Source organism: Muscardinus avellanarius, assembly GCF_963383645.1.
Source record: "Muscardinus avellanarius genome assembly, chromosome: 13".
NCBI lineage: Eukaryota > Metazoa > Chordata > Mammalia > Rodentia > Gliridae > Muscardinus > Muscardinus avellanarius.
The window spans coordinates 97,455,349-97,470,785 of NC_137799.1; the positions used below are offsets into that span (position 1 = coordinate 97,455,349).

The following is a 15,437-nucleotide window of genomic DNA, read 5'->3' on the forward strand; positions in this document are numbered from 1 at the left end:
TGCTCCGGTCTCAACACTCAGGGTTTCCCTCAGACTCCCAGGAAAAAGCTTCCAACATGGCAGAAACAGCTCAGACTCACGAAGACAGGAAGAATTCCAACACGGTGAAAACAGCCCAGGTGCACCGAACTGTGGTGCAGAAAGAGAGACCTCCCCAAATGCACATGCACCAGGAGGAAAGGTTTTCAGACTGCAGAGCTCTTGCCTGGTGGAAGACTGCACTCCTGGAAGCCACCTCTCCAGCCTCTATGCCCCAGGCTACTTCCCAGCCCAGGGAACTGGCTCTTTCCAGATTCTCCGGAATAGACTGAGACCTTTCTCAGGAACATAATCCAGTGCTTTCTCAGGAATGTAACCCCTTTATTCATGGCCTTCTTTTACACTGTGGTTCTACTTGCTTAAATAAAACTCTAATATTCTCCTATCTATTATTTCTGTTTTAATTCTTTCTCTCGGAAAAAGCAAGAATGGGGACTTCTGGGAAGATGTGAACGGAGAGAAGCAGCACATATCAGTCCTGCTGACAATCAGTCTCCATTGCCATAAAAACAGCATTCTGACAAAAAGAAAGCAAGCATCATAACTTTAAAAAGAGCACAATACGTGAAAGGCAGCAGCAAAAAAAAAAAAAAAAAAAAAAAAAAAAAAAAAAAAAAAAAAGCTAGAAGGCCAATCAGAGAGCAGAAAAGGACCCCACGAACCTCCCACGGCTGCAGGCACGGGTACCCCAGCAGCGCCATCTTGCCTCACTGTGCCCAACTGCCAGAGACTCCTAGGAAAAAAACCAAACTAACAACTTGAAACAAAGTAAGTGGCTGCAGCTCATCAGAACTGTAAGCCCTCAGTTCCTTCTGCACAACACGAGAGTAGGATCTTCGAGATCACCACAGATCACCCAATTGTGGTGGACAGGAAGAAGTCAGGCCAACTCAGCACTGGCTGTGGAGAACAGGAACTCTTACGTATACACTGGGATCGGTCTCAGAGGCACCTCCCACCTATGCAGGCAGGGAGAGACTCTGGCTCTGCATTGGTCGAAAGCATGGAGGGTGACCTACACTTAAGACTAGATCCAGACCCATTGATACCAGCCACCTGCATAGCCTGAGAAAAGACTCAGAGAGCCATGCTTGTGGAAGAAAAGGTTCCAGTGGCACTCAGTGTCTTTACAGAGAGAGAGTGCAGAGGTCAAATCTGCTGAGTGTTCATATATTTGTAGAGTTGCACTATTTTGTTGTTGTTTCTATTTTATTTGTGTTTGTTTGTTCTCTTCCCCACCCCTTGCACAGGTCTCTTTCCTTGTACATACCTACTCTCTTCTCTCCATCTCTTTTTCTCTCTCTTCTTTTCTCTTCTTTGTCTTATATTAAATCCACTTCACATTACTATAGTAAATACACTGGTTACTAGAATACTACTATATATTCACTATCTCTAATCTCTACCATGTATTACCTTACCAAACTCATTCTCTCATCCGATTTGATCCTGTCTGTGGTTTTACCCTATTCAATTTCCTCCTCACTCAACTTTCACTGTTGAATAAAACACAATGTGCCTTGGATATACCAGCTGACACCTAGAGACTGAGAGAAATCTATCAAAAGCAATAGATACAATCTTCTGGAATCATGAGAAGAAGGAATGACAAGGAAGCAGTGAGCTCCCACAACCCCACAATCACGGAACCTGACATCACAGAATTGCAGAGATCGCCAGAAGGACACATCAGAAATTTAACAGCAGAAATGATATAGGATTTTTTTTGTGTGTGGTACTGGGGATGGAACCCAGAGCATTCTACCTTCAAGCTACATCCCTAGTCCTATTTTTTAGCCTTTTTTATTTTTTGAAAGAGGGTCTCACTGACTTATGAAGGGCCTCGCTAAGTAGCTGAGCAAACCACAATCCTCTGGTCTCCACCTCCTGAATGCTGGGATTACAAGCATGTGCCACCATGCCCAGCTGATATAGGAATTCTAAAAAGAATTTAGAGAGAGTCTGAAAGAAATAAAAGATTCAATCATAGAAGTGAAGGTATCATTACAAACTATAAACAATAGGTTAGACCACATGGAGAATAGAATCTCACTCTTAGAAGATAATCACTCCAATAATGAACATATAGAATATAATATAGAAAGAAACAATTGACAACTTGAACTGGACATTGAAGAAGTATAGGTTCATCTTAAAGAGCTAACCTGAGAATAATAGGCATAGAAGAGGAAATAAAAGGTGAAAACAAAGGGACCAACAATCTTTTCAAAGAAGATATATTAGAAAAAATTCCAAACATAGAATAAGAGGTCAATACACAGGTAAAGGAAACTTATAAAGCCCCCTTCAGATAAGATCAGAGAAAAAGTTCACCACGCCACATAATAGTCAAACTGACCAACATAGAAGCCAAGGAGAGAATCTTAAAGACAACAAAACAGAAGATCAAGTGACATTCAGAGACAAACCAATTAGAATCACTCCAGACTTTTCAAACCGAGTCATAAAATCCAGAAGGGCCTGGAGTAACACTCTCCAAACTCTGAAAGAAAACAACTTGCAGCTAAAATTTCCCACCCAGAAAAACACAAAGGCACAGGTAAAAACTTTCTCAACAAGACCCAAAATGCACAAGAAACTAAATGAATGGGATTGCATTAAACTGAAGAGCTTCTGTACAGCAAAGGAAACTATCAAGAACCTCAACAGAGAGCCAACAGAATGGGAGAAAATTGTTGCCACCTACTCTTCCAATAGAGAGCTAATATCTACAATATACTCAAGAAACTCAGAGAGAACTCAAGAAACTCAGCACTAAGAAAACAAATAACCCAATCAAAAAATGGGCAAGTGAACTAAATAGACATTTCATAAAAGAAGAAATTCAAATGGACAATAAATGTATGAAAAAAATGCTCAACATCATTAGAAATCAGAGATGCAAATCAAAACTACCCTGAGATTTCACCTAACTCCAACTGGAATGGCAAAAATTCAAAACATAGACAACAAATGCTGATGAGCATGTGGAGAACTAGGAACTCTAATATATTGTTGGTTTAGGCTTTCAGACTTCATTGGGAGCATCCAATTTTCCTGCCTGGTGGTTCTCAAATAGGACCATCAGCTCTCCAGCCTGCCAGCTCTCCCTGCAGATCAGACCTACTAGCCTCCAGACTCAACTGCTTATAATAAATTGAATATCTATTTATTGTGTGTGGTACTGGAGATTGAATCCAGGGGCATTCTACCTTTGAGATATATACCCCTAGCCCTAATTTTTATTCTTTTTTTTGAAACAGAGTCTCACTAAGTTGCAGAGGGCCTCACTAAGTAGCTGATGCTGGCCTTGAACCTGAGATCGTCCTGTCTCAGCCTCCCAAGTACTGGATTACAAGCATGCATCACCATGCCCAATTTGTATATCTATTGTTATACTTTTCTAGAAAGCCCTAATACAGATGCTAGAGAGGAAATTGGGGCAGTACTATTAAGAAAGAACTGAGCCAGGTGTAGTGGAACATGCCTACAATCCCAGTACTTGGGAAACTGACAAAGGAGGATTTCAGGTTCAAGGCCAGCCTCAGCAACTTAAGAAAGACCTGTTTCAAAATAAAAAATAAAAAGGGCTGGGGTAGAGTAGCCCAGAGGTAGGATGCCTCTAGGCTCAATATCCAGTACAAAAAAAAAAAAAAAACAACCTATAAAGGATGTGACATTTACTCTACTCCCAACCTAAGTTAGCTTGCCATTGTCATGTATGCCTGCACAAGACTTCTGGGTGAAGGTAAACAACTTTATTACCCACAGCAGAATGAATCACGTGAGCAGCAACATATGTGAATCCATTTCCTTTCTTCTGACTCCTATGGGGAAAACAAGGATGGGTCCCCGGGGAAGCCTGTGCCGCTGTGGGGTGCAGTCCAGGGTGCCCTAGTTTAGGGGGAAATTGTTCTATAGGCAGTAAGCGCCGTGTGCCCTCTGCTCCTGAGGCAAACACTGTCAATGTCATTTAATAATGCCTCGTTTGCAAGGCGTGAAGAAACGTGAGAGCCATGGGAAGCGTCCCAATACACAGAATCAGTCTTTTTCCCTTTTCCTTTTCCTTTTCTTTGTTTTTCTTTGTACTGGGGATGACAGGGGGGATTTTACCTCTAAGCGACACTGCCAGCCCTTTGTATTCATTCATTCATTCATTCATTCATTCATTATTAATTTGAAACAGGGTCTAGCTAAGTGGCGAAGGGCTTCGCTAAGTTACTGAGGTTGGCCTTGAACCTGCGATCCTCCTGCCTCAACCTCCTGCGTATTGGGATGATGGGCCTGTGCCATCATGCCCAGTCATATAAGCAGTCGTCTAACAAAGCAAATGTGTCGCTTACTAGGAAAACAAGTAAAAATGAAGTTAGCTCAGTAAAAGTTATGATCGTAACAGAATACATCTTTTCCCATCTAGGTTTTATTACTGAGTATCTTGAGCTCATTCATGCACGAGGAATACCAAGTTATTATCATACTGTTATTTGCAATATCTGAAAATCTATGTGATGTTTTTATAGTTTTATTATAATTCTTGAGATTATTAGTATTTCTGTAATCACCAGTAGACAACAAAAATAGAAATTGGTGAATTAGTTGCTTTCTTAAAACTAAGTAGCATCAATTTCTGTTGGGGAATCAAAAAATTCCATAAGTTTTAGCAACATTTGCATATTTTAGCCTCCGGAACAAGCTGTGCTATAAAATTTCATAGGTTCTAGGGCTTTTTTAATTAACTGTGGACTTTTTCTCCAGGCAGGGCTGTACAACAGCTCAAATTAGCACAAGAATCAGACACACATGGAACAAGACGTTTTTGCAACCATACACAAATATTTACATTACCATTTGCTTTTCCTACCAATATTCTTTTTTTTTTTTTTTTTTTTTTTTTTGGTGGTACTGGGGTTCCTGGAAGTGTATTCAAAAAGATTAAACTACAGAATCCTTTCTGAGGGTGGGCTGACTATAGGATGTCCAGGAGGATACTCCTTTTCCATAGGTGTGTGTTAGAGGGTCTTTAGGCTAACTGGATCAGAGCGGGCATAATGCTCTGTTGTTTTTGTCTTATTTTGTTTGGGGACTGGGGATTGAACCATCTGGGCTCCCCCACCAGAACTTTTTATTTTTTTATTTTGAAACAGGGTCTCACTACGTTGCTGAGGCTGGCCCCAAGCCTGTGATCCTCCTGTCTCAGCCTCCCACATAGAGGGATTCGAGGAGTGTGCCGCTATACCCAGCTTCAAGTTGTATTTTTAATCCCTCATTCTCTTATGAATATAAGTCCCATGTACACTCTGCAAAGACAAAGCCACCTAGTCCTGACTAAAAGTTTAATTAAGGCAACATGGAACACTGAGAAAGTGTTTTTAATTCCCCCATGTGCTGGTCAGCTTTAGTCACTGTAAGAAAACACCTGAGATAACAAGTTATAAAGACAAAAGGTTGACTGTGCTCACAGTCCTGGGGGGTCTAGTCCATGATAAATGGCCAGCTTACTCTAGGCCTGTGGTGAGGTAGCATGTTATGGTGGGAGCCTGTGGCAGAAAAACCCACTCGCTTCATCAGTCAGGAAGCAGAGACAGAGAGGAGGTGGCCGGGCTGCCACCATCCTCTTCCAGGGCAAGGGGGCCTTAGCCCTTACAGCTTTAACCCTATTTCAACAGCTCCAACCTGAACACCAGACCCTTAACACATGGGCTTTAGGGACAGTCAAGACCTGAACTATAGCATTTAGGACTTTCTCCTAGTCATACCCCAGGCAAATACAGATATACATTAAATGTCGTTGATTTTCCGTGCATTCACCCACTCACTGCCCCTAAATGTTATTAGTGAACATAAATTCTACCAGCTTGTCTGAAGTATAATAGATTTCAAATTTCAAAACAAAATTATCTTTCTATACTGGAAATATTTCTGTTTTAATAGATATCTAAAAGTAATAAGAAATATTTTAGGCCAAATTATTCCAATATGTCAAAGATCAATTAAAATTGCTTGCTCAATTTCCAAAGAAATCCTTTCTTTCGGGTCTGGAATTGCATAAATGTTGGTTCACATTGAAAGGACAGTGAAAATATTCCAGTAACAGTGTGGAATCCAAGGTCTAAGTCATAGAAAATTGGAGCTACCAATTCCAAGTCCTTCAAAAGATGCTATGTGTATCATTTCCCTTAACTTAACATTTGTTTAAGAAACAATGACATTTAGTCGGCTGTGGTAGTGCACACCTGTAATCCCAGTACTTGGAAGGCTGAAACAGGAGGATCACAGCCTTGAGGCCAGCCCCAAAAACTTAGAAAGGCCTTCAGCAAGTTAGTGAGACCACATTTCAAAATAAAAATATAACATAGGGCTGAGTATAGCTCAAAGGCAGAACCCCGGGGTTTCAATTCCCAGGAACAACAATGAAAAATTGAATTAAAATTATATTACATTGCTTAGAAAAACATAAGAAAAAAGAGAGATGTAGCATGCTTGTAAGATAGAAGCCATTTAGGCCCTGTCTTCTAGTCTGGGAATGCATCCAGCCTCAGGCATGCGAGGAGAACGCTTTCCCACTGAACTCTACCCCTGCCCCATCAGGACCTAACGGGCTGTTAGATTGGCAGGTACAGGCTAGGTTCTTAGTGCTCTGACTGTAATTTTTAGAACTGAAAATTTAAGGATGATCAATTCCGCTTAGACCGGAGCGTACACGGCATATCACCAAGAGAGAAGATGAACTTGGCAAGACCTTGCTTCAAAATAAAAGATAAAATAGGGCTGGAGGTGTAATTAGAGGTATAATGCCCATCACACACACACACACACACACACACACACACACACACACACACGAAACAATGACATTCACTGATTTTTTTTCATGAAATTTAACTATAGAACAAGTTAAGCCAAGGAAATGCAAGTTCTGTATTTCTTGAAAACACACCACACACACACACACACACACACACACACACACACACACACACACACACAAACACACAAAACTATATTGTCTGTATTTTTTTTTTTTTTTGGTAGTACTTGGGTTCCTGGAAGCCCTTTTACCTCTGGGCTACACTCCCAGACCTATTTTTTTATATTTTTATTTGGAAACAAGGTCTCTTAAGCCAGCACGGCTGGCTTTGAACCTGCGCGATCCTCCTGTTTCCAGCTCCCAAGCGCGGGGATTACAAGCGTGCACCACCACGCCCGGCTATTGTCTGTATTTAAAAATTAAGAAAGAATATAAGCTTTAAGGCATATTGTAGGTTATAAGGTATAAGTCAATATGTTGTTCTTTTTAGTCTAAAAACCTTTTAAGGCACCAACTGTAACTGCTTTAACTGTCAAGGGACAGTGTCTGTGAATAGAAACAAGTAATAATATCTTGAATTTTCCTCTCTCAAGAGATGAGATGATACTGTACCTAATGAGTAAGTAATAAAATCATAGCCCAGCTGATACATAGTAGACAATTTTTTCTTAGTAATTTACTTATTAGAAATAACTTTGATACCATATTAAATAGGCATAATTGTTTAAATTCTAATTCTGTAGTCATAATGTTATAGCTATTTTTAAATGTCAATGGCTTTACTCTTCATTTTATTATAACAGAAAAGCTTACTGATTCATACACGGAGAGTATCGTTTTTACCCACATTTTATAAAACTTTTCTATCTTTGTTGCCAGAGTAGTAGTTTCATTATGAAATTTTTATCAAACTAAGCCTACACTCCCTTCTTTAGGAAAATGGATTTTCTGTAGCCTCACTGAGGCTCTGTGGGCAGAAATGAGTTTCACAGATTCCTTCTGTAAGCTATCGCATCACTTTTAGTGGGCATTTGAAATTCTCCACAAAAGGCATTTAACACACAATCGTATCTTACATGTGGTTTTAGCAGTTGTGTGTGTGTGTGTGTGTGTGTGTGTGTGTGTGTGTGTGTGTGTGTGACCAAAATGCCCAACAAATACAACTTAGAGGAAGAAATGTTTATTTAGTGTACCAGTATTGGGAAGAGGTTTCAAAATGTATTAATGTACCGGTATTGGGAAAGATGTCCAATTTTGAAAATATATCTTTTGTACTAAAGGAAGCCAGGATTGTCAGGAAGAAGGGCCTTCTTACATTTCTAAAGAGAAGTAAAGAAAGCCTGGAGCCAGGGAAAGGGCCTCTTTACATTTATAAAGAGAGACAAACTGCCTCAAGGATGGGAGGAAATCCCAGATCCCCATCTTGGGAATGTAACAAAAGGTGTGGGGTCTGTGCCCCAAGACAGAGCTGCCCACCCCTGTCTCAAAGGGGACAGATCCAGCTGGGCTACAGATAGGGTAACATATCTACATATCAAAGGACCTGCCGCAGACTTGGTCGGGATAAGAACACTCAGCGTGCAGGGGTCTTTGGGTGTGTTCACTTGAATCTCCCCACCCCCATGCCAGTCTGGCATGGGGCTGTAACTATCTTCTGTATTTCTATCTTTTTAATGAACTTCTTTAAACCTTCAGCAACTATCCGAGCTATGTATACCTATCCTTAGCTCAGGACAAGAACCTGCGGTTTTTCTGTTTGTGTGGTTGTGTTGGGGGAATTATTTCTCCCCTCACACACCGAACATATTTAACCGTAACATTTAGGGCTTGTAATTTCAGAACTCAGCCCATAATCAGCTGGTTCCAAGGCTGGAACTACAGCAGCAGGGCTTTAGAACCTGATGGGGGAGGACAGACACCCAGTGTAGACACAGTCCCTGGCAATGCCCTCAGGATTTGATTTGTCTATACTGGTTTTCTCTCTCTCTCTCTCTCTCTCTCTCTCTCTCTCTCTCTCTCTCTCTCTCTCTCTCTCTCTTCTCTCTCTCTCTCTCTCTCTCTCTCTCTCTCTCTCTCTCCCAGTTGATTCCCCAGCTGGGGTACGCACCTGTCATCGCAGTACACAGGCGGCTGATACAAGAGCATTGACATTTTGAGGCCAGCCTTAGGAACTCATCAAGGCTCTCAGCACCTAGGGAGACTCTGTTTCAAAACACAAAAAAGAGCTGGGGTTGTAGAAAACCCCTGGGTTCAATCCCCAGTACCCCAAACACTGGAAAACCAGATGCGATCTATCTGTGGGACTCATTCAGAGATCTAAGTTTTGGTTTTTTTTTTTGTTTTGTTTTGTTTTGTTTTTGTGGTAATAGGGATTGAATCCAGGGACATCCTACCTCCAAGCTATACTCCTAGCCCTATTTATTTTTTTTTCTTTTTGCGGGTCTGGGGATGGAACCCAGGGGCATTCGACCTCCGAGCTACACCCTCTGCCCTATTTTTTTAAATTTTTTAATTTGAAACCGAGTCTCACTGAGTTGCAGAGGGCCTCACTAAGTAGCTGAGGCTGTCCGCGAACCGCGATCCTCCGGTCTCAGCCTTCCAAATGCTGGGATGACAAGCGTGCGCCACCACGCCCGGCTTTCTAGCCCTATTTTTATTTTTATTTGTAAAAACATGGTCATGCAAGGTTGATGAGAGTTTCACTACTTCTGAGGCTGTCTTCTAACCTGTGATCCTCCTGTTTAAGCCTCCTAAGTACTGGGGTTACAAGTTTGAGCCACTATGCCTGGCTAGATGTCTGTCTGAGTCTTAAAAAGCACTTCAAATAAACCTGATGTAAAAGTCATAGCCACCAAACACTCTGTAAAGAGAGAACGCTCCAATGCCAAATATATCTTTGTCTTTCTGAAATTTAGGCTAATTTGATTCAGAGTCATAAATAATTTTTTGATGTTCAATCTACATGCTATTAAGTAAAAAGCATCACTTTGAATTTATTTACTTATTTCAGTCATTCTATTGGTCTATTTTTCTTTCTTTCTTTTTATTTTGGCACTAGAAATTAAACCCAGGGACATTCTACTTCCAATCTACACCCCCAGTCTTTTATTTTGAAACAGTCTAAGTTGTTGAGGCTGGCTTTGAACCTGTGGTTGTCCTGTCTCAGCCTCCCAACTACTGGGATTACAGGCATGTGCCATCATGCCTGGCTGGCCCATTTTTTTCTTTAGGTGAACTTTGAACTATATTTTTTAAAGAGCCACTTAACTTGAAAATGATCTCAAACGTACAGAGAAGGTCAAAATATGCTGATATACTTTACCCCTCAAATATTTCAGTGCACATTTCCTATATCAGAAATTCTCCCACAGAAGCGTAACACAGCCATGATGATAATCATGGCTACAGTTTTAACTTTTAACCCTCAGGTCATGAAGTGTCGCCAGTTCCCATTTGCATCCTTTATAGAACGAGCCTCCAGCGCGGAATCTCACCCGGCATTTAGTTGTTATACTTTCAGCCTCCTTCGACCCAGGTCTCCCTCCTTACTCCACTCAACCTCTGACAATTTGCCGAAGGTCTCCGCCAGTGCAGCCTCCCCCTCTCCACCCTCGCCAGTCTGTGGGTGGCTTCTGCACGCCATGCGTGCTCCACGGCCACCCCACTGTCCTGCCTGCCTGCTCGGGTCTGTTGAATGGATTTATTACATGATTGTTCAAGAAGAAAAGGAGAGGTAAGGGGAGGAGCAAGTCATTTGGTTTTCTTCACGATGAAAATAATTTGAGGAAATTGATTGTTTCCATGGGCTCTATAGTTTGTCTGCATAGAGTTTGGAGAAAATTAATAAAGATAATCTGGACTCCATTCTTACTGAGTATCATTGGGCACTCAAGTCAGTTATTTACCTGCAGATTCTCTTTTAAAATGCTATCGCTGAAAGGTCCAAATGGAAGCATCTGCTAAATTAACTATCCCTGCGCCCTTTGAGGTGTCTTTTTTGAAGAATCACAGTGTTAGCTAATCTCCTTGCTAAGCCATTGGTCTGTGGTAGATTGGTCCTTCTTTTTCCAGCCTCGCTGGTGAACTTGAAAACCATAATCGTTTAGAGGGGGGGAAAAAAGAGAAGCAATTAAAAATAAGGATGAATAAATTAGCCCACTGAAAGCCTACATTAGAAAATTACTCAGCATTTTACCAGCTATAAGCTGTTCATAAACCCACCCAAGCCCTTGATTATGAATCTCAGGAATCATTGCCCAGGTCCAAGTTGTTCTCTGTATCCTTCCCCTTGTCTTCAGGGCTGGGTGAGAGCTGAGGTGACCTTTGATTCACTCTAGGGCAGCAGACATCATGATAGGGCAGGAAAAGGGCTTTCAGATAAATGAGAATACTCATTCTTATACTAAGTACCAATTTTGATTAATCTAAGGTAGAATGAAAGTCCCCGTCCTCCTGCCCCACCCCTCCACAATCTCCTGATGGACAGAAAGAAATGGCGGCAGGATGGAGGAGGAAGATCACAAGATGAAGAACCACGGGGCAGACCTCGGCCCATGCTCTTTGGGGACAAGAGAAAGAGCCGACTTCAGAGAAAGCAGCAGGGAGGGCACGCGGCACTCGGGGGTCTGTCCCCGACGTGAGCTCGCGGCACTCGGGGGTCTGTCCTCGACGTTTCCTAAGTACGTCCCTGGACAGATTCACAAAGTGACTCGCTCATTCCCGTTATCAGGAATGATACTAAAACACAAAGGATGCAGAACATTCTAGATATTTCAACTTCAGAATGCCAAGAGTATACCACCAGATAGTTCAAAATGGAAGGAAGGAGAAAAGGAGGAAGGAAGGGAGGAAAAGAGAAAGAAGAAAGGAAAGAAAAACACCATAAAATGTCCTCACTTATTTGTAAGATGAACAAGTAAAAAGCATGGAGTCCCCAAAACACCGACTGTTTAGCCCGCTCTCGGCTGACCCTACATCCCGCAAGCTGCCATTCTGTGCCCTGGCCAGGCTGTCTTGGTGGGCGACTGGTTTTGCTTCTGGAGGACCCGCAAGCTGTCAATGTGAGCAAGTCCTGGCATCTGCAGGAGGATGAGACCCTTAAGTGTCCTTATTGATTTTCAGACTGACCTTCAAGATGGTTTTATCTTTGTTAGTTATGTAGTTTTATCTGGAAGAATTATTTAGACTAAAAGGTAACACAAAGTGAATAAAATATATTGCTTACAGATACTAAAAGCTTCCTCAGAAAATAAGATTTAAAAATCATAAAAGTGTCAACCAGTGACTGGCCAGCGCCCAGGTCAGCGACAAGCTCATTCTGGGCATGGACACGTCATCGCAGGGCTCCTGCCTTCCAAGAACACTCACTGTGAAGGGAACGGCTTCACTTCTGCGGGCTTCCTAGTCCTTCCCTAGGATTCCGAGCAAAATACTATCAATCCAGCTAATCTTGCGATAAGAAGTAACCACAGCTGTGGAACAGGACCAGGAAAGCGGCGCTGGGTCCAGTCCCTCTGGCTTCTGAAGCCCGGTTACTGATGGTAAGAGTGACCTCTAGTGCCTGACTTTATAGCTGTAGTCTTCCAGCTGATCCCTGGATTACTTTTCTACAAGAGGCTCATTGCTCCTTTAGATACTTGTTTAAGCAAAATAGCAGCTTTCGTACAGGAACCAAGGAACTGGTGTAAATACCCGTGTTCTACTGCAAAGCCACCCCACAAAACCATTGAAGTTGAGTCTGAAGCATGGCACAGCTGTGACCCCAGGGGTCAGGAGCTCACTCTCCGGGGTAGCAGGAAGGGAGCTGGATTAAGAGACAGGTGGTGGATGAGAGCCCACAGTGCAGAACTACCTGTGAGGGCGGTGGGAGGGGCCCAGCTTGAGGGTCAGCTGGGAAAACAGGGGCAGTGGCAGATCACGGTGAGAGAGGAGGTGGATTGCTGAGAGCTGCCTCCATCACCTGCAACCATCTACATCTGACTACGGCCACGAGCATTTACCTGCTGCTTCCAAAAGAGATTCTGATAGGTGGGGGCAGAGGGCAAGGGTGGGGAGAAAGAGCAAAGTGATTTTAGTTCAAGGAGGAAGATGTTTTAAAAATTCTAATCTCGTGATCAGCTTAAATATAATTGAAGGAAGATGTCCTTTATAGAGAGATTTAATCTGATCAAATACTTGATGACATGTTTTATGCATGATAAAATATGGGTGCACTGGTTTCTGCTGAACTACTTAGAATATCGTCGTTACAATCAAATACAGAACCATATCAGAAATTTGTACCGTATCAGAAATAGAGTACCCAAAGACAAATTAAAAAATATCAAATATCGGTATTCAGAGGAGAATAACTTTGAAGAGCACCTAAATGGCTGGCGGAGTTCTGTCTTTAGACAACAACTTTCTACTCCTAGACACCAAGCTCCCGGTCAGGAGAGCACTGCCCTAGTGCGATGCCCTCCGCAGCCAGTGCAGAGCATGAAACTTGGGTTCTAAATGGCAGGTTCGAGCACAGGTGCCTTCCAGGTAGCGCCCAAGAAAGAGTTCATTAGCATCTTAACTCTGAAGCTGCCGAGGTCTGCAAAACTGCCAGCTGCTAACACTTAGATGCACGCAGGACATAATGCCACCAATCATTTCCCTGTTCGACTTAATTCCTATACAGTGCTGCCATTCTGGAAAATAATAATAGATAACAGTATTTGGAGGCTAATTCATCACTGCCACGTTCTTTCCGGTCTTATTTTTTTTTAAGTTCACGTTTCTCGATATATTTTCAAATGTATAAATTAAAAAGACAAGCATATATTATATATCTGAGACTCTCCCACAAACGGAAAGTTTATTGCAAAGCAAAATTTGATTTTTCAGGCTGCGATTGAACAGTCTTTTTTTTTTTTTTAAGGGGGTTGATTTTCGGAAGCATGCTCTGCAATCCCAATTCCAGCTAATGATAAAAACACAAGTTTTCGAGCTAGCCTGGGCCAGCACTAGGGCACTGGCGGTACTTACGCGGATTCCCTGCGGCCACTGGGCTCGGGGTCCGAGGAGGCAGCAGCAGCAGCAGCAGCAGCTGCAGGAGGGCTCGGGCGGCCGAGGCCATGCCGCGGGGGCTGCGGGCGGCGGTCAGGCGTGGGCTGGGTGGGGAGCCGGCTCTGCACCTGGCCGCAGGTGCAGGTGGGTGCGGGCGCACCTGCAGCCCTCCTCCCTCCCTCCCTCCGGGCCGGTCCCCGGTCCTTTCCTCGGGTCACCTCCGGCTGCAGATGGACCGGGCGCGCGGCATCTCTGTTGAGCGAGTGCTGTCAGGGCATCCAGGGGGAGGCTTCTCTGTCTGGGCTCAAAGCAGCAAGACCGCGCGGAGGGCTGCGCGGCGTGGACTCCTGCAGGCGCGCCCGTGCATGGCTGGTCTGGACTTGTGTGCGAGCCCAGGACCCGGCGGGGGCCGGGGGGCTGCGTGGTTCCGTGCGGGGCCCACGCTGCGTTCGCGTGACATCTGGGCGTTTGGAGATTCGTGGGGCTGGTTTTTATTTCTTGCGTTGAATTATTACTTACGGCGATGACGGAGTGTTCCTTAAAACCTGCCCCCGGAACAAACGCAGCGCCCCCTCAGAAGTCTAACTTGTCACTGCCCTCGGGCCCTCCCTCCCCAGCCCTGGGGGCTCCAGGGCTGCAGCTCGGCGGGGGTGTGCCTGCCAGGGGCTCCTCCTTGCAGGTGCCACCGCTCAGGCCAAGGCCCAGCTCCTGACACTGCCACCGTGAGATTCCACGGAAGGCTGAAATGTCAGGTGGTATCTCAAAGGGATAATAGCTGTCTGGAATTTTGTCTTTGTCTTTGAGAAGACAGCTTTGGAAATACTCTGAAAGTCTTTTTCTCCTCTAAAAGGAATTCAATTGTAATTCTAATATGAGCAGAATATTAAGAAGCCAATCTTATGCTCTTAATCGGGTTTACTTAAACTACTTTTTGCCTGAGAACTATGTAAATCACACTTTTTCATTACAGCAAGTTTTTTTTTAATATAAATGTAGAATCCTGATTGACAGATTAATTGCCCCGAGGGAGATAGAAACAGGAAAATGGAATTCAGTTTCTAAATTGGACCCTGTGAAACCACACAGTGTCGATCTTTGCGATTTCTGCTTTCCCTCTACAGACGTATATGCGACTCTTTACATGGGGGTGGCTTATTTCTTTCAGTGTTCTTTTTCCCTGTACTCCCTCTCCCTCTGCCAGGCCACATCCTCTCTTAGTAACATACACCGTGTACGTAGGTGCCACTCCACGCCAGAATTCATCACGCTCCAATTTCAGTTCTAAAAATGACAGTGAAAGCATTAAGACTGTAACAAGCTCTTGCAGATACTCCAAGTCCTGGGGGAGGGCGCTCAGGGGAGCTCAGTGGGAAAGCATTCCCCTGGCATGCCAGGGCCCTGGGTGCATTCCCACCACTGGGGGGTGGGGGTCCTAAATGCTCCCACTGTCACAAGTATGCATCTCTAAGAATATTATTTTTATAATATTTCTCAGGGCAGTGTAATATGATATTAATTGGGGGCATAATGGAGATCTAACCTCTAAGCCATATCCCCA

At 43.4% G+C, this 15,437-nt stretch overlaps 1 protein-coding gene across 1 annotated transcript in view; it reads right to left on the minus strand.

The window, feature by feature from the left end:
• LOC308272287 (contactin-associated protein-like 3) overlaps window positions 1-13,949 on the minus strand; it is a gene marked incomplete at both ends in the record, with an annotated part of 163,953 nt that extends 150,004 nt beyond the window's left edge. The window contains one exon of the mRNA XM_080709029.1: window positions 13,859-13,949. Within this exon, the coding sequence (XP_080565155.1) occupies window positions 13,859-13,949 (91 nt within the window). The remainder of the gene's footprint in view (window positions 1-13,858) is intronic.
• Between the last annotated feature and the right edge of the window lie 1,488 nt (window positions 13,950-15,437).